Source organism: Epinephelus lanceolatus, chromosome 4, assembly GCF_041903045.1.
Source record: "Epinephelus lanceolatus isolate andai-2023 chromosome 4, ASM4190304v1, whole genome shotgun sequence".
NCBI lineage: Eukaryota > Metazoa > Chordata > Actinopteri > Perciformes > Serranidae > Epinephelus > Epinephelus lanceolatus.
The window spans coordinates 22,837,340-22,862,352 of record NC_135737.1 but is presented as its reverse complement, the minus strand read 5'-3'; the positions used below and the strand labels follow the sequence as shown (position 1 = coordinate 22,862,352).

The 25,013-nt window shown below is 41.0% G+C and overlaps 3 protein-coding genes across 3 annotated transcripts; all 3 read right to left on the bottom strand.

Moving 5' to 3' along the window:
* Positions 1-2,665: 2,665 nt before the first annotated feature.
* LOC117259881 (extracellular calcium-sensing receptor-like) lies at positions 2,666-7,732 on the bottom strand. Its single transcript, XM_078166788.1, has 8 exons — positions 7,584-7,732; positions 6,748-7,042; positions 6,359-6,648; positions 5,892-6,187; positions 5,235-5,440; positions 4,887-5,108; positions 3,659-3,782; positions 2,666-3,570 (listed from the first exon to the last, which is right to left on the bottom strand). The coding sequence occupies exons 1-8, from the start codon at positions 7,688-7,690 to the stop codon at positions 2,666-2,668; spliced, it is 2,445 nt and encodes an 814-aa protein (XP_078022914.1). The 5' UTR covers positions 7,691-7,732.
* An 811-nt stretch (positions 7,733-8,543) lies between these two features.
* Positions 8,544-13,098, bottom strand: LOC117259880 (extracellular calcium-sensing receptor-like). Its single transcript, XM_078167504.1, has 8 exons — positions 12,953-13,098; positions 12,156-12,450; positions 11,781-12,070; positions 11,165-11,460; positions 10,533-10,741; positions 10,200-10,421; positions 9,525-9,648; positions 8,544-9,448 (listed from the first exon to the last, which is right to left on the bottom strand). The coding sequence occupies exons 1-8, from the start codon at positions 13,087-13,089 to the stop codon at positions 8,544-8,546; spliced, it is 2,478 nt and encodes an 825-aa protein (XP_078023630.1). The 5' UTR covers positions 13,090-13,098.
* Positions 13,099-17,613: 4,515 nt separating this feature from the next.
* On the bottom strand, positions 17,614-24,523 carry LOC117260056 (extracellular calcium-sensing receptor-like). Its single transcript, XM_033631924.2, has 8 exons — positions 24,417-24,523; positions 23,618-23,912; positions 23,237-23,526; positions 22,608-22,903; positions 21,663-21,868; positions 21,313-21,534; positions 19,070-19,193; positions 17,614-18,996 (listed from the first exon to the last, which is right to left on the bottom strand). The coding sequence occupies exons 1-8, from the start codon at positions 24,521-24,523 to the stop codon at positions 18,098-18,100; spliced, it is 2,439 nt and encodes an 812-aa protein (XP_033487815.2). The 3' UTR covers positions 17,614-18,097.
* Positions 24,524-25,013: the final 490 nt, after the last annotated feature.

Genomic DNA, 25,013 nt, shown 5'->3' with positions numbered 1-25,013 from the left:
GGCAAATCCAATGGCTCCAGCACAGAAGCTGAACCTCTGCATGTCAGGGTCAGTTACCCAGTCCTCACTGCCGATCCACTGGCGAGGTGGAGAAGGCTTGAGTGACAGCTCCTCCAGCAGGATCCTCATGTCTCCCGAGGCAGTAAATGCCACAACAACCATAGCTGTCGACCTGGAGAGACATCATGGTGCATTATTTTATTTTAGCATAAATATAAAATTAACATTTCTTCATATGCAAAAAGTTAGTTAACACAAACAGACATGAGAGTTGCTTTAGAATTTGGTCTCTGACTAAATAATGAAAACGATAAATGGTCAATTTGTATGTCGTTTTGTGTGTAGTAGGCCAGTGTCAGCACAGGGATGAAAAGCATAATCAGTGATGTAGAAACCTGCGGATAACATCAGCCACTCTCTGGATTCTGCTGCGTGGGTGGGTCCGATAGAACGATTCAGAGTACTCCACACAGATTCCCTCTTTGTGTGCTGCGTCCAGGAAAGACGCCATGCCATTATTGCCATAGTCTGAATCTGACCTGACAGCACCTATCCATGTCCAGCCAAAGTGTTTTACCAGCTTGGCCAGAGCGTCAGCCTGAAACTGGTCACTAGGGATTGTTCTGAAGAAAGTCGGGTACTGCTGCTTATCTGACAGACATGCACAAGTGGCAAAGTGGCTCACCTAAATGAAAACAACAGTGTAATTATTTAACAGGACAGAAAAAAGCAAACAATACAAACAATCAAACAAAATCAGTACTGTATTTTTAACACACAATTTTCCAGAAATCAGAATATTTACTTGAGGAATGTTAAAGGACCCAATGATGCGTGACATGCTGATGGATGGTGTAGACCCAGACTCACCAACGACAGCCATCACCATACCAGAGTGTGAGCAATTATCACTGGTGTAAAACACTGTGTCCAGGCTGCTTGAAACCTGGAATGCCACATGCACAGTCACAGGCACTGAGGCACACGTGTCATAGATCTGATAACCGAGCTTGATGCCAGGAAGCAGCTCCGTGCTGTTGTTAATCTCCTCGATGGCAAAAATCATTGCACGTGCAAAGCGCAGTTCACGGGAGACAATGCTGCACAAACACTCTTGTCATTGTTCAAACTTGAAAATGACACTTCACAATTAAGACAGAAATACATCATAAGGGAGAACTGCAAATCATAGTTATGAACAATAACTTATTGCTGCATGTGCCTCTTTCAAACAAATACAGACCTACATTAAAGAGATGCTTGAACAACAAAGATTAAAACACAAGAACAGATATCAGTCAAAAATGCATAAATTGTAAAGTATGGATTAATAATAGTCAAACGAAGCTATAGTCTTATATAATTATTTATGTATTTCAATTATTATCTCAATAATATATATATATGTATATATATATATATATATATATATATATATATATATATATATATATATATATCACTTGTTAAACACACCTAAACTTTTAGACAATAAACACAAATCATCATTCATTTCTGCATATAGTCTACTATTCTTTACTATTTTTGTGAATATAATACCCGCAATTCATACAGAAAATACTGAATTGTCACTGATTGTGAAAGCATAAAAATTCCTTTTCTTAAAGTGTTTGATACAAAAGGTTTGTGGAACAATTGTCAGCTCAGCATGCAACACAAAACGTTTCCATCTCCACACAGACTAAGATCGCCTTATCGTTCATTTCTTCCTCTTACTCACCTCCCGGTGCACCTTAGTGGCTCAGGCATGGTGGTGTAGTTATGTTTCACTGCATGCATATAGACATGAATGGAGAAAATGCCCCCAATAATGTAGTCACCATCCATTGAGAAGGCAGGTAGACGAGTGGTACCCTGAGGCTTACACCGCACAGATGAAGCCTCAGTGTTGAACCCAGCCCCAGTCCTATCCTCTGTAAACCCAGCCCTTTTTTTCATATGATTCCCAGAACCATTCAAAGCAAGAGCTGAGTTCAGCTCACACAGACCCAGAGACAGCATCAGGCCAATAAAGAGAGCCGAGATCTCCATCCCTCAATTGTATACATGTGATGATACTGTGTGTTGACATTGGTTTAAATAGAGACAAATGCTTCCCTCATCCAACTTTACGTCAGCTTACAATACCGCAGAGAGAGGATGCTCTTACCCAATGGTCATTGATTAGCTCTTGTCCAAGTCTTTTCTGTGAACATCAGATGTCTTCCTTAAGTTGTAGGGTTTGTTTGTTTGTTTGTTTTAGCTCATATTCCAGTTAAGCCTAACATACGCACACCTTTAATGGGTTGTTTGTGTGGTTTAATGCAGCCTTTAATAAAGCAGGTTTGGAAATATTGTGGAAAAAGCAATAACTATCAAAATTTTGAGAAAGAATTCAGCGCCACACATTTATGTTATGATTTTTGTCTTTATTAATTGAATTGAACTTAACTGAATTAAACTGAATTCATATTGTCAGCACATGAAATACATTTCTAAAAACAACACCATAACACACCACAAATGACAAATATAAAATTAAAATGTTGAATAAAAATAACTTGTAGATCTACATATTTAAATCAAAAGATGAAGACTGTGTTAAATATGCACATTATGAGCTTCATACTGTTGCAATCCTAACAGTTTCAACCCCTCAATTGTCCTACGACTGATTTTTATTCATCAAATGTTTCTTGGTGTTCTTCTCTGGCTTAAACAATATGATGAAACACTTTGGAGCAAATATACACAGTATTAGTCCAAAACTGGAGGCCAGAATAGCAAATATCTCCACAGCCACAGTAAACTTCCCAGGAGAGCTGACATATGCTGGAATAAAGGTGATCCAGACTGCACAGAATATCAACATGCTGAAGGTGATAAGTTTGGCTTCATTAAAATTATCAGGTAGTTTCCGGGCTAGGACAGCTAACACAAAGCAAAAGACAGCCAGTAGGCCTATGTATCCAAGCACAGCCCAGAACCCTATAGCTGAGCCTAATGCACACTCCAGAATAATTCTTTCTTTGTATGTGGTGAGGTTTTTCATTGGAAAAGGGGGACTAAGAACCAACCATATAGTGCATATTAAAACTTGTATGAATGTGAAGAATACCACAGTCATTCTTTGATGTGGAGGACCAAACCATTTCATCACATTACTGCCTGGGAGTGTAGCTTTGAAGGCCATTAACACTACAATTGTTTTTCCGAGAACACAAGACATACAGAGGACAAAGGTGATCCCAAATGCTGTGTGGCGCAGCATGCAGGACCACTTGGAGGGTGGTCCAATGAAAGTTAATGGACATAAGAAACAGAGAGTCAGAGAGAAGAGCAGCAGGAAGCTCAGCTCAGAGTTGTTGGCCCTGACAATCGGGGATTTCCTGTGATGATAGAACACAGCTGCTGTTATAACGGTAAGACAGGCGCCACCAACTGAGAACACAACCAGGATGATTCCTAGGACCTCACTGAAGGAAAGAAACTCTACAGGCTTGGGGAGACAAGTGTCTCTCTCTGCATTAGGCCAGAACTCCTTGGGGCAAGGGAAACAATCAGGGGAATCTGAAAAAAATAAATGGCTTTTAGCATTTATATATTTTATGTTGTATATGTGGACTACAAAAAATAAATAATTACATTTAAAAATTACCTGTAGCATTGCTAATCTCTCCCTCGGGACATGGTATACAATCATAGCAGCACATGGGTTTTTCTTTCTGCAGCACTTTACGAGATCCTGGAGGACAGCTGTCAGTGCACACTGACACAGGCACCTAACAAGTAGATACAAACAGACTTACACATATTAAGGTGTGCTACAAAGCTGTGAGGATTAAAGCATTGGCTCACATTTTACAAATCTGTCTTAAAACAATACTCACATATTAATATCTGTATTGTGTGTATTGTCAGTTTTGGGGGACACAATCCACAGTAAATGTGTGTTTCAAGCTTCAAGGACAAGCCTGTGGATTGCTGCTGCTCGGATGAAGTCAGGGACATGATTAACCCTGGATGGGTCACTTGGGTGAGGGGATCGGATGTTAAAAGACCCGAAACATTTTAACAAAAAGAGGGGAGGAGAAGTTACGGGCCGTACACATGTCACATTTTTCCAGTCGGTAGTGCCCAGTTGGCACTGGACGCTACCCTTTTGCCTTGTTTGTGCCAGCTTTCAAGAGCCTTGCGGCAGATTGTGTCTGAGGTTGCTAAGCAACCTTAACAAGCACCATATAGCCTATTTACCTGAAATCCTGAGTGCAGAGATGATCTTTCAGGCACTGTGTATATCATTCGTGAGACAGATGTAAAGCTCTAGCAGCCCTGCACCAAAATGACCAACCTTTCCATACTTATCGCAGACTGATATTTACGGAAGAAGGAATAGATGTCTGTCGACTGTGACTGGCTGATCCTCGTTACATGACATGCGTTTATTTCAGAGCGCAGCTGTCACACCCTAAAAAATAGGCGCTCAGGAACACGTGCACGCTGCTATGGCACATCATTAGATATATAATTTTCTTTCATATGACGTGTGACTGACCCTTATAGACAATAACAGAACAAACATATCTGAGCTGCAGCATAAAGTCAATGAGTTTTAATCCGTGTGAAGACTGATCATAGAAAATTTGGAAGGGAGTTTGGAACAGATCTCTTTGTTGTATTTTATTGATGCCTTGAACAACTGGCAAAGGGACTACTGATGAACATTAGCCGCTCGGCTATTTCTGGTGCATTTTAATTGTTTTTTTTTTTAATGTTGATTAATGTACATTGTCCCTTTTCAAATAAACAAATAAACTAAACTCTTTACAGCTAGTATGGAAAGGAGTAAAGGGGATATGTTAATTCATTACTTTTGGGCTCCTTACTTGTGTGCCACCTTCCACCCAGGTGAGTTTCCTGTTGATACTGAACTCCTGGCCCGCTGGCAGTGATGCATCATAGTGTCCTACTGTCACCAGCTCAATACTGTCACTCTCAGTTTTTTGCCAGTTAACCAGCTCGTATGTGGCCACAGGATCCCCGTTGGCATCAAATGACACATCATAACCATTTTGGGAAAAATTTACTTTCTTCAGCTGTGTGAGAACCTGTGAGGATGAATTAAAGTGACAGTGAAGGACAGAAATTAAGAAAATGTAAAAGAAAAAAGAAATTAATAATATGTTGTAGCAGAAGATGGGCATTGAGGTGTTCACATATTTGTTTTGACTGACCTCTCTGGGCTCTGTCTTGGTGAATTTGTCACACTGAGTTGTCAAATTAGTTTTCTGACACACTGCATTATGAATGGCATGAGCTATTGCATAAACAGCCTTGTACACCATGTTAGTGATTCGCAGCTGAGATGTGTCAGTGTACGGGGTCTGAAGCATTTGTATGTCTTCAGTTCCATCACACACAGTCTCGTCTGTGGCTGCACCTAGAAACACACAGAGACAGTGACAGGTGTATATTAGCCTTGACAATAACATTACATTGTTATTCATTAATCTGTGTTTATCAAAAAATTTTTGCTTTATTTTCATTATTATTAAACTGCCACATGTGGCCTACGGAGAACCACATACTGTATATTGTTCTAATTTATTTATAAAACATCCTCACACACTTCAAAGCAATGTTTGCAGATATCAGCTCAACATAACACATTAATCATATTTATCAAAGGCTTTTTTCTTGAATTAACTACTGACATGATCCCATATTTAAATTAATAAATTATCTTAAATTGTTGCTAACAGAATAGCTGAATAAGACCTACATACAGTGTAACTGATACATGCTATTAATATCTTCATCTTATATCATATCTTTGTTCAACATCAGCAATTACCCTGTCAGCCTGTCAATAATCAGCACTGCTTCCTCACTTTTTCCCAGCCTGCAGTTGAATGCATCCTCCCAAAACTTAACAAGCACTGGAGAGGCAGTCACTTTAGAGGGAGAGAGATTCAACAAGAAGTCTCTCAGACCTGGGATGACAGATTTCTCAATGCCAAATCCAATGGCTCCAGCACAGAAGCTGAACCTCCGCATGTCTGCGTTGGTTACCCAAGACTCACTGCCGATCCACTGGCGAGGTGGAGAAGGCTTGAGTGACAGCTCCTCTAGCAGAATCCTCATGTCTCCAGAGGATGCAAATGCCACAATAACTGTAGCTGTCGACCTGAAGCAGTAATAAATATGAGACATAATCATGTTGAAAAACAGAAATACCCCACGACAATGGAAAAAAAAAAGAATCCATTGTATATTTTATAAAACATATTATTAGGTGTTGTGTGTAGTAGGCCAGTGTCACCACCAGGAACAAAAGCACAGTCAGTGATGTAGAAACCTGCGGATAACATCAGCCACTCTCTGGATCCTGCTGCGTGGGTGGGTCCGATAAAAAGATTCAGAGTATTCCACACAGATTCCCTCTTTGTGTGCTGCGTCCAGGAAAGACGCCATGCCATTATTGCCATAGTCTGAATCTGACCTGACAGCACCTATCCATGTCCAGCCAAAGTGTTTTACCAGCTTGGCCAGAGCGTCAGCCTGAAACTGGTCACTAGGGATTGTTCTGAAGAAAGTCGGGTACTGCTGCTTATCTGACAGACATGCACAAGTGGCAAAGTAGCTCACCTAAATGATAACAACAGTGTCATTATTGAACAGCACAGACAAAAAAAAAATCTGTGCTGTATGTTAAACGCACAATTTTCTAGAAATAAGAATATTTACTTGAGGAATGTTAAAGGACCCGACAATGCGTGATATGCTGATGGATGGCGTAGACCCAGAGTCACCAATGACAGCCATCACCATACCAGAGTGTGAGCAGTTGTCACCGGTATAAAACACTGGGTCCAGGCTGCTTGAAAGCTGGAATGCCACATGCACAGCCACGGGCACTGAGGCACACGAGTCATAGATCTGATAACCGAGCTTGATGCCCGGCAGCAGCTTGCTGCTGTTGTTAATCTCTTCGATGGCAAAGACCATTGCACGTGAGAAGCGCAGTCCACGGGAGACAATGCTGCACACAGACACTTGTGTAACGATTCAAACTAACAGAAGGACAAGTCACAATCGTAAGAGAAATAGTCTCAGAAATGCACACTAAAGAATAACTTATGGACTGGAACTGATAAAATGACTGCATTGCATCTGTGGACCAAATACACATCAAAGTGTTGCCTGAACACCAGATTAAAAACACAGGATTTGATATCAGTCCAAAATTCACATGGACCGTAATGCACAAACTAACAATAGTCAAGTAAATCAAAATTCTTATTTGTTTTTATTATCTTAAATATCTGTAAATCAGATTTTAAACACATTCATATTTTCAGTTTAAAAACACAGAATGCTTATTTTCATACGTTTTTGTGAATGTGATACCTGCAATGTTTATGGCCAAATACTGAATTGGCACTGATTGTGAAATAATAGATTTAGTTTTCAGTACCAACAATAACTTTGCAACATGATTGTCAGCCCATCATACAAATCAAACATTCCCATCACCACACTGTTTAACATTCACTTATCCTCCACTTCTCACTGTTACTCACCTCCCTGTGCACCTTAGTGGCTCAGGCATGGTGGTGTAGTTATGTTTCACTGTGTGCATGTAGTGGTGTATGGCAAAAACCCCACCAATAACATAGTCACCATCCATTGAGAAGGCAGGTAGACGAGTGGTACCCTGAAGCTTACACTTCACAGATGAAGCCTCAGTGTTGAACCCAGCCCCAGTCCTAACCTCTTTAAACCCAACCTTTTGTTTTATACGATACCCAGAACCATTCAAAGCAAGAGCTGAGTTCAGCTCACACAGACCAAGAGACAGCATCAGGCCAATAAAGAGAGCTGAGATCTCCATCCCTCAACTCTCTGCATGTGATCATACTGTGTGTTGACATTGGTTGATATAGATTTTCAGACAAAAGCTTCCCTCATCCTACTTTACGTCATCTTACAATACAGCAGAAAGGATGCTCTTAGCCAATGGTCACTGTACAATACAATACAGTAATCTGTACTTAGTGTCCATGTGTCTTTACTTCTCTTGCAAAGTTACAGTATAATTGTGAACACCAGATGGTTCTTAAGATTGTTCTTCACTTACAATTGTTTCTGTTTTGTTTTAGCTCATTTTACAGTTAAGCCTAACAAATACATACCTTGAATGGGTTGTTTGTGTGGTTTAATGCTGTCTTCAACAAAGCTGGTACAGAAATATGATGGAAATAATAATAATGGTATTAAAATTTTGAGAAAGAACCCAGCACCACACATTTATGTTGTGATTTTTGTCTTTATTAATTTAATTAAATTAATGTATTTTATATTGTCAGGACTTTGAATATTTGGAATATAACATGATAACGCAGCACAAAGGACAGTAATAAAATTAAAATGTTGAATAAAAATAACTTGTAGTTATATACATTAAAATCAAAAAGATAAAGCCTGTGTTGAATTTGCACATCATGATGTTTACACTGTTCTGTTTCCAAACCCCAAATGTATTAGGATTGATTTTTATTCATTAAATGTTTCTTGGTGTTCTTCTCTGGCTTAAACAATATGATGAAACACTTTGGAGCAAATATACACAGTATTAGTCCAAAACTGGAGGCCAGAATAGCAAATATCTCCACAGCCACAGTAAACTTCCCAGGAGAGCTGACATATGCTGGGATAAAGGTGATCCAGACTGCACAGAATATCAACATGCTGAAGGTGATGAGTTTGGCTTCATTAAAATTATCAGGTAGTTTCCGGGCTAGGACAGCTAACACAAAGCAAAAGACAGCCAGTAGGCCTATGTATCCAAGCACAGCCCAGAACCCTATAGCTGAGCCTAATGCACACTCCAGGATGATTCTTTCTTTGTATGTGGTGAGGTTTTTCATTGGAAAAGGGGGACTAAGAACCAACCATATAGTACATATTAAAACTTGAATGAATGTGAAGAATACCACAGTCATTCTTTGATGTGGAGGACCAAACCATTTCATCACATTACTGCCTGGGAGTGTAGCTTTGAAGGCCATTAACACTACAATTGTTTTTCCGAGAACACAAGACATACAGAGGACAAAGGTGATCCCAAATGCTGTGTGGCGCAGCATGCAGGACCACTCAGAGGGTGGTCCAATGAAAGTTATTGAACATAAGAAACATAGAGTCAGAGAGAAGAGCAGCAGGAAGCTCAGCTCAGAGTTGTTGGCCCTGACAATCGGGGATTTCCTGTGATGATAGAACACAGCTGCTGTTATAACGGTAAGACAGGCGCCACCAACTGAGAACACAGCCAGGATGATTCCAAGGACCTCGTTGAAGGAAAGAAACTCTACAGGCTTGGGGAGACAAGTGTCTCTCTCTGCATTAGGCCAGAACTCCTTGGGGCAAGGGAAACAATCAGGGGAATCTGAAAATATAAATGGCTTTTAGCAGTCAGATATTTGATATTGCAGATATGTGATACAAAAAAAAAAAAGAATTACCTGTAACATTGCTAATCTCTCCCTCAGGACAGGGTTTACAATCATAACAGCAGATGGGTTTTCCTTTCTGCAGCACTTTACGAGTTCCTGGAGGACAGCTGTCAGTGCACACTGACACAGGCACCTGACACATAGATACAGAGTAAAAAGTTTTCTTGGTCCCTGTAACTCTTTCTCTTGTTCATGCTGGTTGTAAAGAATAACAATCCAGCTGAGGCTAAAATGACGCCTCAGCAGTCTGACTTGGGCATATCAAGTTGTTATGTTCCAAAGTTACAGTCTAGTACAAAATACTTGTACTAGTACAAACTCTCTTTTTTTGTTGCCAACCACCTGCCATGGCTCAGCAAAGGAGTACCTCTTTTGAAAATATATTGGAGGAATTTCACACTAAAAATACTTTAATTTTGGAAGATACCCTCCTTATTTGTATTTCTTGGACTGCTAAAGTTACACATTAACTTTGGCTGAATTCTGGATGACACTTAGGCTATACATGGAATGGGGATGATGGATTTTGCCCCATCTCTTACATGTAATTGCATTAGGGATAGATCTTTTCATAGCCTATATGGACAGAATGAACAATTACAGTGAAGAAAAACTTGGTAAATGTACACATATTGTACCCTTTAAAATGACCAAATTTAAAATGTTTGCTTTTGGGCTCCTTACTTGTGTGCCGCCTTCCACCCAGGTGAGCTTCCTGTTGATACTGAACTCCTGGCCCGCTGGCAGTGATGCATCATAGTGTCCTACTGTCACCAGCTCAATGCTGCCACTCTCAGTTTTTTGCCAGTTAACCAGCTCGTATTTGGCCACAGGATCCCCGTTGGCATCAAATGATACATCATAACCATTTTGGGAAAAATGTACTTTCTTCAGCTGTGTGAGAACCTGTGAGGATGAATTTCAGTTTGACAGTGAAGAACAGAAATAAAGAAAATGTATATATATGTTGTAACAGAAGATGGGCATTGGGGTGTTCACATATTTGTTTCAACTGACCTCTCTGGGCTCTGTCTTGGTGAATTTGTCACACTGAGTTGTAGAATTAGTTTCCTGACACACTGCATTATGAATGGCATGAGCTATTGCATACACGGCCTTGTACGCCATGTTAGTGATTCGCAGCTGAGATGTGTCAGTGTACGGGCTTTTTTCTAGCATTTGTTTGTCTTCAGTTCCATCACATACATTCTTGTCTATGGCTGTACCTAAAAACACACAGAGACAGAGGCACATATTAACGAGCATTTGCAATAATGTCATCATTCTTTTCTTCGAGTTTATTATTATTTTTGTTATATTTAACCCACCAAATGTACATTATATCAAACCTCACATATCTATATTGTTCTGTTTTGTAGACATTTTTTTTTTTTTTTTTTTTGTTTGTAATTGTTGCAATTTCAGTGTTTGTTGGCCCTTTTTTTTATGTGTCCCCGCTCAGGTTAACACAATTCAGTTATTAATTAGTCACATTTTGGTGTGGTTAAAATGATCTGAAATCATTCTCAATATAAAAGCCTAATTAAACCTATATGTAATGTATTTGATACTATTAATTGGTTCTTTTTTGTTTTTGTATCTTTATTTAGGGTGGTGGCCGACAGACTGTCTATATTCAGCTTCCTCACTTTTTCCCAGTCTGCAGTTGAATGCATCCTCCCAGAACTCAGTAAGCACTGGAGAGGCAGCCACTGTAGAGGGAGAGAGATCCAGCAGGAAGTCTCTCAGACCTGGGATGACAGATTTCTCAATGCCAAATCCAATGGCTCCAGCACAGAAGCTGAACCTCCGCATGTCAGGGTCAGTTACCCAAGACTCACTGCCGATCCACTGGCGAGGTGGAGAAGGCTTGAGTGACAGCTCCTTCAGCAGAATCCTCATGTCACCCGAGGGTGCAAACGCCACAACAACCATTGCTGTCGACCTGGAGAGAAATTATACTGCATTATATTATATAAATTATATCAAATATAAACATAGCATTTCTGAAGACGTACAAAGGTAGTTAACACAAAGAAACATAAGATTATTGTTTTTTTTGGTGAGTTGAATGTACAGTATTGATCTCACTAAGTCTATTTTTATAACAATATTAGTAACAAACATGAAAGAAATAAATGTGATGATGAAAAGAAACACATTTCCGATTTGCCCCTGAGGTTGTACGAAATCTTCAGTTTTGCAAATTTGAGTTCAGAAAGTCAGTGAAATTGAGAAAAAAATCACAATAAATGATTTAGAAACCTGCGGATAATATCAGCCACTCTCCGGATCCTGCTATGTGGGTGGGTCCGATAGAAAGCTTCAGAGTATTCCACACAGATTCCCTCTTTGTGTGCTGCGTCCAGGAAAGACGCCATGCCATTATTGCCATAGTCTGAATCTGACCTGACAGCACCTATCCATGTCCAGCCAAAGTGTTTTACCAACTTGGCCAGAGCGTCAGCCTGAAACTGGTCACTAGGGATTGTCCTGAAGAAAGTTGGGTACTGCTGCTTATCTGACAGACATGCACAAGTGGCAAAGTGGCTCACCTAAATGAAAACAACAGTGTAATTATTTAGCTGGATAGACAAAAAAGATTAAATACACCATTCACCAGAAAATTTAAATATTTACTTGAGGAATGTTAAAGGACCCAATGATGCGTGAGATGCTGATGGATGGTGTGGACCCAGACTCACCAATGACACCCATCACCAGACCAGACTGTGAGCATTTGTCACCGGTGTAAAACACTGGGTCCATGCCACTTGAAAGCTGGAATGCCACATGCACAGCCACAGGCACTGAGGCACACGAGTCATAGATCTGATAACCAAGCTTGATGCCAGGAAGCAGCTCCGTGCTGTTGTTAATCTCTTCAATGGCAAAAATCATTGCCTGTGCGAAGCGCAGTTCACGGGAGTCAATGCTGCACACAGACACTTAGGTCACTGTTCAAATTTACGATTCAGAATTTTTACAAAAATACATAACAATGGAAATATGCAGTTCTTAGTTTTGGAAAATAACTGATAGCTGCACAGGTATCTTTGAACCATCAAACTTCCAGGATGTGTCTGAACAACAATATTTAAAACACAGCATTAGATGTCATTCCAAAATTCTTCAAGAATTTTTAATGCTCACATTAACAGTAGTCTAAGTGTTTTTATCCTGTTTAATATGTTTAAATCCATTGATAAGCATGTCTATGCTGCATTTTTTTCATGGTCACACACTACTTTTTAAGTAAGTAAATAACTAATAATAAGTAAATAACTACAATTTATATGGCCAAGTAATGATATTTACTTGATGTGAATTATTAGGAATTATTTCTTTTAACATTTTTAGTACAACACAAATGCTTTGCAACATGATTATAAGCACATCTAACATCATCTTATCCCCCACTTCTCCCTCTTACTCACCTCCCTGTGCACCTTAGTGGCTCAGGCATGGTGGTGTAGTTATGCTTCACTGTGTGCATGTAGTGGTGTATGGACAAAACACCGCCAATAACATAGTCACCATCCATTGAGAGGGCAGGTAGACGAATGGTACCCATGAGTTTACATTTCACAAATGAAGTCTCCGTGCTGAACCCAGCACCAGTCCTATCCTCTTTAAACCCAGCCCTTTGTTTCAAACCATCCCCAGAACCACTCAAAGCAAGAGCTGAGTTCAGCTCACACAGACCAAGAGACAGCATCAAGCCAATCAAGAGAGCTGAGATCTCCATCATTCAATTGGCTGCATATTATGATTCATTTTGTGTTTTATCACTGGTTTATATAGACTGTCAGACGAAAGTTTCCCTCCATCTACTGTACGTCAGCTCACTGTTCATGAGAGAATAAATGGTCTCACCCAGTAGTCTTTGATTAACTTGTGTCCAAGTCTTTTCTATGAGCTGTATGTACAATATACAGTCATTTGTGCTAAACATTCCAATGAAACCATGGTCTGACAACATTTATTACTCTAAGCTACAGAGGAATTTGGAAAGAATATAAGCTGAGTATAATGGAAGTGAAATACAGCTATTTCACCTGCACACACACACACATACACATATACACACACACACACACACACACACACACACACACACATAAAACACAGTATCTCACAATGACATTAATAAACAAGCCTCCTAGCAGAATCACCATTATGCTATGTGACAGTGATAATAAACCATAGTAATTAAGCAATTAACCAAAACATCCAGAATTCATAGTCTCTCAAAAATTATGTTATAATTTGAGAGGTTAATTTATTCTGTTTTCTATATTGTAAGTGTAACTGGACGCCCCCTGAATATCTTGTCTTTGCTGACCTCCAGTGGTGAAACTTTTCACCTGGCTTGCAATGAATTACAGGTTGACTTTAGGACCGGGTGACCTCACTGTTATGTGGTTACAGTTTCAGAGCACACTTATGACCAAAGTCATCTATATCAGTGATTCCAGGTGTGGTCAGAGATGAACAGACAGAAACCTTCAACCGCAGAGGGCAGCAAAACACTGTTTTGCTGCCTGGTCACATATTAATAATGATAATTCTAGCAAAGAACAAATTATACTTTACAACAATAGAATACTTTATAGCTATAACTAATCTGATGTATATTTGGATGGAATCTGTTACATTATTTATCCGTTGTTTGTTGCTTCAGGAGTCCACCTGATATAAGACATACGACCACAGAGCTGATAAAGTCATCAGTAACCTGTGGCCTAGGGTGTTCTGGTACCAGGTAAACAAATGAACCACCTTTTGTTTGTTCTTGGTGTTTATTATGAACAATCAATAAGGCACGCTGTTCTTCCCAGTCACACCCCTTAAGATTTCTCTGATGTGATTGTTGAGGTCCCCTGGTAGAACTATGGCATCCCCAAGTGGCATGCCTTTCAAGACCCTCCCAGAAAGAGTCCATGCTGCTCCACCAACTCCAGCTCCTCAACCAGAGAGGTGATGCTCCATGTCCTTAGAACCAGTTTTTGTAGCCTGGGGTCTGCACAGTAAGGTCCCATTCCTCCCCAAACTAACAGTGCACTTCAGTGATTACGTCTGGCTGGTTGTCCCTACTAGAAGCTATTAGGTACGTAGTAATAATAATATGTATAAAATTAGGTGGCTATTCTCATCTTGCAAGATATTTTCCAACAATTCCAAATTTCATGATTTCTAAGAGGAAGGCAAACATCAGGGCTGATGGATGAGGTCTAGGTTTCCTGATAGTGGCTGTACTCGCAGTATCTCTAAACCTCAAGGGGAAAGCACCAGTGACTTCTGGTTTAGAACTTAATGAAAAAAAAAGGAATGTGAGTGTAAATATTACTTATACTAAAATTGAGGTTATGGTTATATGTTACTATTTCATCTTTTCTAGCTTTCAACATAAATTGCAACGTTACAGTTTCCTTGGCTATTCTTGGAATCCCCTTCCATGGTAACTGTTCGGAGAAAGGGTACCTTGAAGCCACCGCCCTGTGGGCCCACCATTGCATTGTGGGCCAGGTGCATTGTCTGCAGGGCGGCAGGCAGGGGCAGAGATCCAGGTGTGCTAATCCCTGGCATCGCAGACTGACTCTAGGGATGTGGAATGTCACCTCTGTGACAGGGAAGAAACCAGAGCTGGTGCAGGAGGTGGAGCGGTACCTACTAGACATAAAAGGGCTTACCTTTACTCACAGCACTAGTTCTGGAACCAAATTCCTGGAAAAGGCCTGGACCCTCACCTTTTCCAGAGTGTTCCAGGGTGAGAGGCACCAAGCAAGTGTGAGGATACTCACGAGCCCCTGGCTGAGCACCGCTGTGTTGGAGTTCTTTCTGGTAAATGACAGGGTTGTTTCAATGCGACCACAAGTTCCTGGGGGGAGATCTCTAATTGTTGTTTGTGCTTATGCACCAAACAGCAGTTTGGAGTACCCGGCCTTTTTAGAGTCTCTGGGGGTGTCCTGGAAGTGATGCCGACCAGGGATTCTGTAGTTCTCCTGGGGGACTCTAACACTCGTGTTGGCAATGATGGGGAAAACTGAAGGGGGTTGATTGGGAGGAACAGCCTGCCTGATCTGAACTTGAGTGGTGTTATGATATTGGACTTCTGTGCTAGTCATGGATTTCAAAGCTTTGAAAGGCTCAGCCGGAGAGAGAAAGGGGTCCTGTTTGGGGACCTCAGAACTGCAACTCTGCTCTTTGCAGATGATGTAATTCTGTTGACTTTATCCCACCGTTACCTCCAGCATGCACTAGGGTTTTCAGCTGAGTGTGAAGTGGTCGGGATGAGAGTCAGGACCACTGAGTCTGAGGCCATGGTTTTCAGCCAGCAAATGGTGGACTGCCTCTTCCAGGTTGGGAAAGAGTTACTGCCCCAAGCTACGGAGTTCAAGTATCTCGGGGTATTATTCATGAGTGAGGGTGGAATGGAGTGTGAGATGGATAGTCAGGTTGGCACGGCATCGGCAGTAATGCAGACGCTTAGCCATATTGTTGTGGTGAAGTGCGAGCTGACCCAGAAGGCAAAACTTTGGATTTACGGGTCCATCTACATCCCAACCTTCACCTGTGTCATGAGCTTTGGGTAGTGACTGAAAGAATGAGATTGTGGCCGAAATGAGTTTCCTTTCAGAGGGTGGCTGGGCTCAACCTTAGAGATAGAGTAAGGAGCTCAGACATCCAGAGAGAGCTCGAAGTAAAGCTGCAGGTTTTTTTGTGTTGAAAGGAGCCAGTTGAGGTGGTTTACTGGGCACCCAGAAGGCACATCTAATTAGGATGTGACACATCTAATTGGGATCCCCCACTCCCAGAGGAGTAACGGAGTAAATGGGTACTCTGGCATGACTCAGGGGCTGAAGATGATGTACAACCTACACACCAGATTCCCTCTTCTAAGACAAGAAGCTTGAAAATCTGTGGGTTTTCTGATGCCTTTACCAAGGCTATTGGTGTTGTGGCTTACCTCAGGGCCATCAACAAAGATGGAAAAAGCAATGTTGGCTTCATCCTAGGAAAAGCCAAGCTAGCTCCTCAAGTTCAGGGTTCATCCTTAGTGAGGTGGACCTCAAGATGGTAAAGTTTTATTATGATAGCAAGGTAGTCCTTGCAATAGAATCTAGCAGGCATGTCCGTCGACCAAGCCAGAGTAGTGGTTCTTTATACAGAGAGGGCACAATCCAGCTGATCATTTGTTCAGGGCTGTCCCTGGATCTAACCTTGTAAAAACAACATGGCTAAGCAGACCAGCTTATCTTTATAGACCATACCAGGGCATGCAGGAGAAACCTGTGCCGTTTGAAATCATCAGTCCTGAACTTAACATCAATGTGTGTAGCCTAAGGTGTCAAATTTCCACACCCAAGTTCAAAGGCAAAATCTCACTAATGAACAATTCAAACACTTCTCTGCATGGGACTTACTACTGAGAGCCACTACCTTCCTCATCCTTTCACCTTGATCTCACAAGTCCACAGACTGTGTAAAAGGATATGGAGGGTGGCATCGGTGCAAACAGCCCTGCACTCTTGACAAGCATTCTCAAGCTAAGGACGTCATCATAAATGCAGTCAAAAAATAACCTTTCCCAGTGGAATTCTCTGCCCTCACTTATTGCAAAACCCTGCACAAAAGCAGTCCACTCTTCAAAATCAGTCCTGCAGTTGAAGAAGGCCTTGTGAGAATTTGAGGCGTATTAAAAATGCTCTACTGAAACATCCCAAGCAGAACCCCCTAGTTACTAAAAACAGCCATGTCTTTACCTTGCTAGTATGCCAACACCGCAAGAAGGTGAAACAAAAAGGCTGCCATTTCAACAAAGGGGCCATCATATCTTCCAGCCTTTGGATAGATACAAAGGGCTCAGTGCAAATTTATGTGTTATACTTTAAATCATCGTATTTTACAGTTGCTGCAGTTTCATTCTGCATCAGCCTTTAATTTGCATGATTTTAATTAATTCTACAGAAGATTATTCAAATAGCAATGATTTGTTGATTTCAAAATGTTAAGACACATTGTTGTTGTGCATTTTAAATGTATTTACTTTATCTTACATTCTCTGGACATGACAAAAAAAACATTTATAAAGAAGACAGTAACAGAATGGTTTTGAAATATGGAAAATAATTAATGGGCGGAACGGTGGTGTGGTGGTTAGCACTGTCACCTCACAGCAAGAGGGTTGCCGGTTCGATCCCAGGTGTGGGAGCCCTTCTGTGCACGGTTTGCATGTTCTCCCCATGTCAGCGTGGGTTCTCTCCGGGCACTCTGGCTTCCTCCCACAGTCCAAGGACATGCAGATTGGGGACTAGGTTAAACTAGGTTAAACTCTAAATTGTCCGTAGGTGTGAATGGTTGTCTGTCTCTATGTGTCAGCCCTGCGATAGTCTGGCGACCTGTCCAGGGTGTACCCTGTCTCTCACCCGATGTCAGCTGGGATAGGCTCCAGCCCCCCCGCAACCCTCAAGAGGATGAAGCGGTTAGAAGATGAATGAATGAATGAAAATTTTAATGTTAAAAAAAAACAAAAAAAAAAAACATCTGAACATCTAAGGTGTTTTCTAAACCCTAAATGTCTAATTTTTATTCATTAAATGTTTCTTGGTGTTCTTCTCTGGCTTTAACAATATGATGAAACACTTTGGAGCAAATATACACAGTATCAGTCCAAAACTGGAGGCCAGAATAGCAAATATCTCCACAGCCACAGTAAATTTTCCAGGAGAGCTGACATATGCTGGGATAAAGGTGATCCAGACTGCACAGAATATCAACATGCTGAAGGTGATGAGTTTGGCTTCATTAAAATTATCAGGTAGTTTCCGGGCTAGGACAGCTAACACAAAGCAAAAGACAGCCAGTAGGCCTATGTATCCAAGCACAGCCCAGAACCCTATAGCTGAGCCTAATGCACACTCCAAAATTATTCTTTCTTTGTATGTGGTGAGGTTTTTCATTGGAAAAGGGGGACTAAGAACCAACCATACAGTACATATTAAAACTTGAATGAATGTGAAGAATACCACAGTCATTCTTTGATGTGGAGGACCAAACCATTTCATCACATTACTGCCTGGGAGTGTAGCTTTGAAGGCCATTAACACTACAATTGTTTTTCCGAGAACACAAGACATACAGAGGACAAAGGTGATCCCAAATGCTGTGTGGCGCAGCATGCAGGACCACTCAGAGGGTGGTCCAATGAAGGTTAATGAACATAGGAAACATAGAGTCAGGGAGAGGAGCAGCAAGAAGCTCAGCTCAGAGTTGTTGGCCCTGACAATCGGGGATGTCCTGTGACGATAGAACACAGCCGCTGTTATAATGGTAAGACAGGCGCCACCAACTGAGAACACAACCAGGATGATTCCTAGGACCTCGTTGAAGGAAAGAAACTCTACAGGCTTGGGGAGACAAGTGTCTCTCTCTGCATTAGGCCAGAACTCCTTGGGGCAAGGGAAACAATCAGGGGAATCTGAAAAAAAGAAATGGCTTTTAGTAGTTGTATGTTTAATGTTTTAGATACATGTTAGCAAAGAATAAGGTACCTGTAACATTGCTAATCTCTCCTTCGGGACATGGTACACAATCATAACAGCAGATGGGTTTTCCTTTCTGCAGCACTTTACGAGTTCCTGGAGGACAGCTGTCAGTGCACACTGACACAGGCACCTGACACACAGATACAAATAGACTTACACATATTCAGGTGTGCTACAAAGCTGTGAGGATTAAACGATAGGTTCACATTTTTTCAAGTCTGTATTAAAACAATCCTCAAGTCTGTATTAAAACAATCCTCACATTTTAATATGTGTACTAAAAGTGTTATTGGTCTCCATAATCATTCATCCTATTCATACTGGCTGTGAAGAAATCTTGTCTGAGAGCCAATTCAATGGAGCTGCTAGGGGATAAAATACATTTTTGTGTAAAAATATTTTTATCAGTTCAGCTGGAGCTAAAATGAGACCTCACCAGTCTCTTTTTGTCACTATGTCTCAGTCACAGCACAGCAATGGAAAACTCTCTTGGACAACATACAGGGGGAATTTCATTCTTAAATTTAGTAATAAAAAACTGTGGAATTGTATTACATATGGATTTATTAAGCATAATTGTGGACAGGAAAAACATTTATGATGACCAAAAATACTTGCAACATACACATATCTTAACATTTAAGATTTTAATATGTCATCTCAAGGCAATTGAATCGAACGCAACTGGAATTGGTTTTGTCTTAGAAGACGTTTCACCTCTTATCCAAGAGGCTTCTTCAGTTCATGCTTGTCTGACTAGGCTGGAACTAGTCTGACAAACTGGTGTGGAAGCACCCAGGTATTTAACCTCTGGGGAGTTCTTCACAAGGCCAATGATGTCACTGGTTCGTTGGTGCTCCAATGGTGTGTCAACGACAGTTGTTGAAACTCCTGCTCCAACGCTGCAGTTGGAGTCATTAGAGTCACATGAGGCCATTTGTGAACAACCATTGTTTTTAGAGGTTAAGCTGTTAAACCTCCTGGGCAAGGATGAAAGGACAGCATTATAGGTGGGGGATAGGTGGTGTCGCAGACCATCTCCTCTATTGAGAGATGGCTTTTCCAATTTCACATAGATGGCTTCTTTTACACCTCTTTCAAACCATCTGTCTTCCCTGTCCAAAATGTGCACATTGCTGTCTTCGAAGGAGTGTACTTTCTCCTTGAGGTGTAAATAGACAGCTGAGTCTTGCCCTGACGAGGTAGCCCTTCTGTGTTGGGCCATGCGTTTGTTTAGTGGTCGTTTTGTTTCACCAGTGTACAAGTCTGGGCATTCCTCACTGCATTGGACAGCATACACCAGGTTGCTCTTCTGAGTGTGTGGTGTACGGTCTTTTGGGTGTACCAGTCTTTGTCTGAGTGTGTTACTGGGTTTGAAATACACAGGGATGCGGTGTTTGCTGAAAATCCTCCTGAGTTTTTCAGATACCCCAGCCACAAAGGGGATGTCAATCTTATTGCGCTTGCTCTTTTCTTCCTCACCCACCTTGTTCTTTCTGGAACAGGCTGCTGATTTCACAAAGGTCCAACTGGGGTAACCACATGTTTTTAGAGCCTCCCTCAGATGTTCATGCTCCTTCCCTTGGGCCTGAGTGCTGTTAGATACACATGGCCCAACACAGAAGGGCTACCTCGTCAGGGCAAGACTCAGCTGTCTATCTACACCTCAAGGAGAAAGTACACTTCTTCAAAGACAGCAATGTGCACATTTTGGACAGGGAAGACAGATGGTTTGAAAGAGGTGTAAAAGAAGCCATCTATGTGAAATTGGAAAAGCCATCTCTCAATAGAGGAGATGGTCTGCGACACCACCTATCCCCCACCTATAATGCTGTCCTTTCATCCTTGCCCAGGAGGTTTAACAACTTAACCTCTAAAAACAATGGTCGTTCACAAATGGCCTCATGTGACTCTAACGACTCCAATTGCAGCGTTGCAGCAGGAGTTTCAACGACTGTCGTTGACACACCATTGGAGCACTAACGAACCAGTGACATCATTGGCCTTGTGAAGAACTCCCCAGAGGTTAAATACCTGGGTGCTTCCACACCAGTTTGTCAGACTAGTTCCAGCCTAGTCAGACAAGCATGAACTGAAGAAGCCTCTTGGATAAGAGGTGAAACGTCTTCTAAGACAAAACCAAGTCCAGTTGCGTTCAATTCAATTGCCTGGAGATAACTATGACCTGGATGAATGAGAATATACACAGGCATTTTAATATGTCAAAATATTGCTTTTGGGCTCCTTACTTGTGTGCCACCTTCCACCCAGGTGAGCTTCCTGTTGATACTGAACTCCTGGCCCGCTGGCAGTGATGCATCATAGTGTCCTACTGTCACCAACTCAATGCTGCCACTCTCACTTTTTTGCCAGTTAACCAGCTCATATGTGGCCACAGGATCCCCATTGGCATCAAATGATACATCATAACCATTTTTGGAAAAATTTACTTTCCTCAGTTGAGTAAGAACCTGTGAGAATGAAGTAAAGTTAGACATTGAGGGAGAGAAATGAAATAATGTAACATGAATGAATATTATATTTTGTTTTATAGCAAGAAGTTGGGCATTAGGGTGTTCACGTATTTGTTTCAACTGACCTCTTTCGACTCCATCCTGTTGAATTTGTTGCATTTAGTTGTAGAATTAGCTTCCTGACACACTGCATTATGAATGGCATGTGCTATTGCATAAACAGCCTTGTATACCATGTTAGTGATTCGGAGCTGAGATGTGTCAGTGTACGGGGTCTGGATTGTCAGTATGTCTTCAGTTCCATCACACACACTCTCATCTGTGGCTGCACCTAAAAACACACAGAGACAGTGACAGGTGTTGATGAGATAAGATATTGTCATTCATTCGTATGTATTTAATATTCTTTTTTTGTTTGATTTAACCTGCCAAACACGCCATACAAGAAACTAATAAATCTGTATTGGTTGTAGTTATAAGTAAAAATGTATTTTTCATCACATTACCTTGTACTGTTTCACAGATAAACTGATTATTTCTGTTTGTAATTGTCCCTTTTTTAATTTTACATTTATGTTTACCAGGTCATGTTATCTTGAATCAGTCTTCAGATGATTACTTACTTTATAAAGAGCAAAAACATCTCCTTTCCATTGCATGCTGACATGATCTATGTTTATGTGTTTAAAATGAATAAATAATCTGAAATCCCTGTCAGTACAAAAAGCATTACTACCTACGCAATTAAAAATATAGTTAGTAAGTACAATTTCTAATGTATTTCTTAACTAGGAGGCCTGGAGACTTCATATACTACTGCAGCCAAGTTAATACAATCAACAAAATTCATCTCATGAAGTGAGATTATTCAAAGAAATGCACCTAAAATCCTTCAAATGTCTTAGTTCACTAGATCTGCCTCTTAATCTGAGGATTTGCCAACAAGCAGTTATGCATATTTTAAGACAGGAAGCTCCACTTCAGACAGATAATCAAAAGCCAACACAGCATTGACACAAGGAGCCAACTGTGAATGTTTCCTATGTTAAAAATTAGCACAACTTTCTCACTTTTTCTCAGCCTGCAGTTGAATGCATCCTCCCAGAATTCAGTAAGCACCGGAGAGGCAGCCACTTTAGAGGGAGAGAGATCCAGCAGGAAGTCTCTCAGACCTGGGATGACAGATTTCTCAATGCCAACGCCGATGGCTCCAGCACAGAAGCTGAACCTCAGCATGTCAGGGTCTGTTACCCAAGACTCACTGCCGATCCACTGGCGAGGTGGAGAAGGCTTGAGTGACAGCTCCTCCAGCAGAATCCTCAGGTCTCCAGAGGACGTAAATGCTAAAACAACCATAGCTGTCGACCTGGAGAGACATTAATATATATGGTATTATATCAATATATTATATAAAATTTCCATTTTAAATATGTATCAACATAGTTAGTACCAACAAACATGACATACTCTACTTTTTTGTGTCCTGAATGCACAGTATTGGTCTCACTAATTCTATTTTTATAACAATGTCAGTGACTAATATGAAATAAATTAACATGATGAAAATGAATCTCTTATTTGCCACTGACACAATAAAATAATCTTCCATCTTATATTTTCTTGAACATTTTTTGTGGTGTTGTGTGTAGTAGGCCAGTGTCACCAACAGGAACAAAAGCACAGTTAGTGATGTAGAAACCTGCGGATAACATCAGCCACTCTCTGGATTCTGCTGCGTGGGTGGGTCCGATAGAAAGCTTCGGAGTATTCCACACAGATTCCCTCTTTGTGTGCTGCGGCCAGGAAAGACGCCATGCCATTATTGCCATAGTCTGAATCTGACCTGACAGCACCTATCCATGTCCAGCCAAAGTGTTTTACCAACTTGGCCAGAGCGTCAGCCTGAAACTGGTCACTAGGGATTGTTCGGAAGAAAGTCGGGTACTGCTGCTTATCTGACAGGCATGCACAAGTGGCAAAGTGGCTCACCTAAATGAAAACAATGTAATTATTTAACAGGACAGACAAAACATCAGCACATGTCCATACAAAAACTTTGCCAGAAATACAAAATATTTACTTGAGGAATGTTAAAGGACCCAATGATGCGTGACATGCTGATGGATGGCGTGGACCCAGACTCACCAACAACAGCCATCACCATACCAGACTGTGAGCAGTTGTTGCCAGTGTAAAACACCGGGTCAACACCACTTGAAAGCTGGAATGCCACATGCACAGCCACAGGCACTGAGGCACATGAGTCATAGATCTGATAACCGAGCTTGATGCCAGGAAGCAGCTCCGTGCTGTTGTTAATCTCTTCAATGGCAAAGATCATCGCACGTGAGAAGCGCAGCTCACGGGAGTCAATGCTGCACACAGACACTAGTGTCATTGTTCAGACTTACAGGACATGAGGAAAATTCACAATTTTAACAGAAATGCATAATAAAGAAAAAGTGAATGTCACAGTTATAAATAATAACAGATTTCTGCACTGCATTTGTGAACTTCATATATATCAAAGAGTTGCCTAAACACCAAAATTCAAAACACAGGATTAAATATCAGTCCAGAATTCACAAGAATCTCAAAGCAAATAATCAAAGCAAAATAGTCAACTAAATCAGTTGTCTTAATTTGTTTTTATCCTTCAGTATGTTTTGAGCTCAGAAATACAAAACATCTTTTTGATACAGTCATGCCTTTATAATACCTGCAGTTTATATGGCCACACTTCATTTGGCACTTAATGGAACAAAGAAACTTTGTTTAAAAATTTTTGGTGACACCAAAAACTTTGCAACATGATTGTGAGCACATTATACAAATCAACACAGTTTCATCTCCACACAGTGTGACATTCTCTTACTCACCTCCCTGTGCACCTTAGTGGCTCAGGCATGGTGGTGTAGTTGTGCTTCACTGTGTGCATGTAGTGGTGTATGGACAAAACACCGCCAATAACATAGTCACCATCCATTGAGAAGGCAGGTAGACGAGTAGTACCCTGAAGTGTACATTTTAAAGATGAAGCCTCAGAGCTGGACCCAGCAACAGTCCTATCCTCTTTAAACCTAGCACTTTGTTTCATACGATACCCAAAACCATTCAAAGCAAAAGCTAAATTCAGCTCACACAGACCCAGAGACAGCATCAGGCCAATAAAGAGAGCTGAGATCTCCATCCCTCAACTGTCTGCATGTGATCATACTGTGTGTGTTTATACTATACATAGGTGGAGAAAAGCTTCCCTCCTTCTACTGTACGTCACCTTACTGTTCAGCACACAGGAAATGCTCTCACCCAGTGGTCTTAATTTAACTCTTGTTTACTTCTTCTCAGTGGGCTGCATGTACAATATACCTGCATTAAGTGACCATGTCACTTTTTTACTCTTGTTAAGTTATCATTATATGCACCATATATCTTATCAATTTTGATCTACCCCTATTACAGTACTGTATAACCTT

What these genes read in the sequence shown, in the direction of transcription:
- LOC117259880 (XM_078167504.1), bottom strand. Translation starts at nt 13,089, where the DNA reads ATGGGTACCATTCGTCTACCTGCCCTCTCAATGGATGGTGACTATGTT. An exon ending in CAACTGCAGACTGGGAAAAA is followed by an intron (nt 10,742 to 11,164) that starts GTGAGGAAGCTG and finishes GTGTGTTTTTAG; the next exon opens with GTACAGCCATAGACAAGAAT. An exon ending in AGAGATTAGCAATGTTACAG is followed by an intron (nt 9,449 to 9,524) that starts GTAATTCTTTTT and finishes TTATATTTTCAG; the next exon opens with ATTCCCCTGATTGTTTCCCT.
- LOC117260056 (XM_033631924.2), bottom strand. Translation starts at nt 24,523, where the DNA reads ATGGATGGTGACTATGTTATTGGCGGTGTTTTGTCCATACACCACTAC. An exon ending in GGTCCTTTAACATTCCTCAA is followed by an intron (nt 23,527 to 23,617) that starts GTAAATATTTTG and finishes GTTTTCATTTAG; the next exon opens with GTGAGCCACTTTGCCACTTG. An exon ending in AGAGATTAGCAATGTTACAG is followed by an intron (nt 18,997 to 19,069) that starts GTACCTTATTCT and finishes TCTTTTTTTCAG; the next exon opens with ATTCCCCTGATTGTTTCCCT.
- LOC117259881 (XM_078166788.1), bottom strand. Translation starts at nt 7,690, where the DNA reads ATGGATGGTGACTATGTTATTGGTGGGGTTTTTGCCATACACCACTAC. An exon ending in GTGGCTGATGTTATCCGCAG is followed by an intron (nt 6,188 to 6,358) that starts GTTTCTACATCA and finishes TTACTGCTTCAG; the next exon opens with GTCGACAGCTACAGTTATTG. An exon ending in GGGTGGAAGGTGGCACACAA is followed by an intron (nt 3,783 to 4,886) that starts GTAAGGAGCCCA and finishes TCTACTTGTTAG; the next exon opens with GTGCCTGTGTCAGTGTGCAC.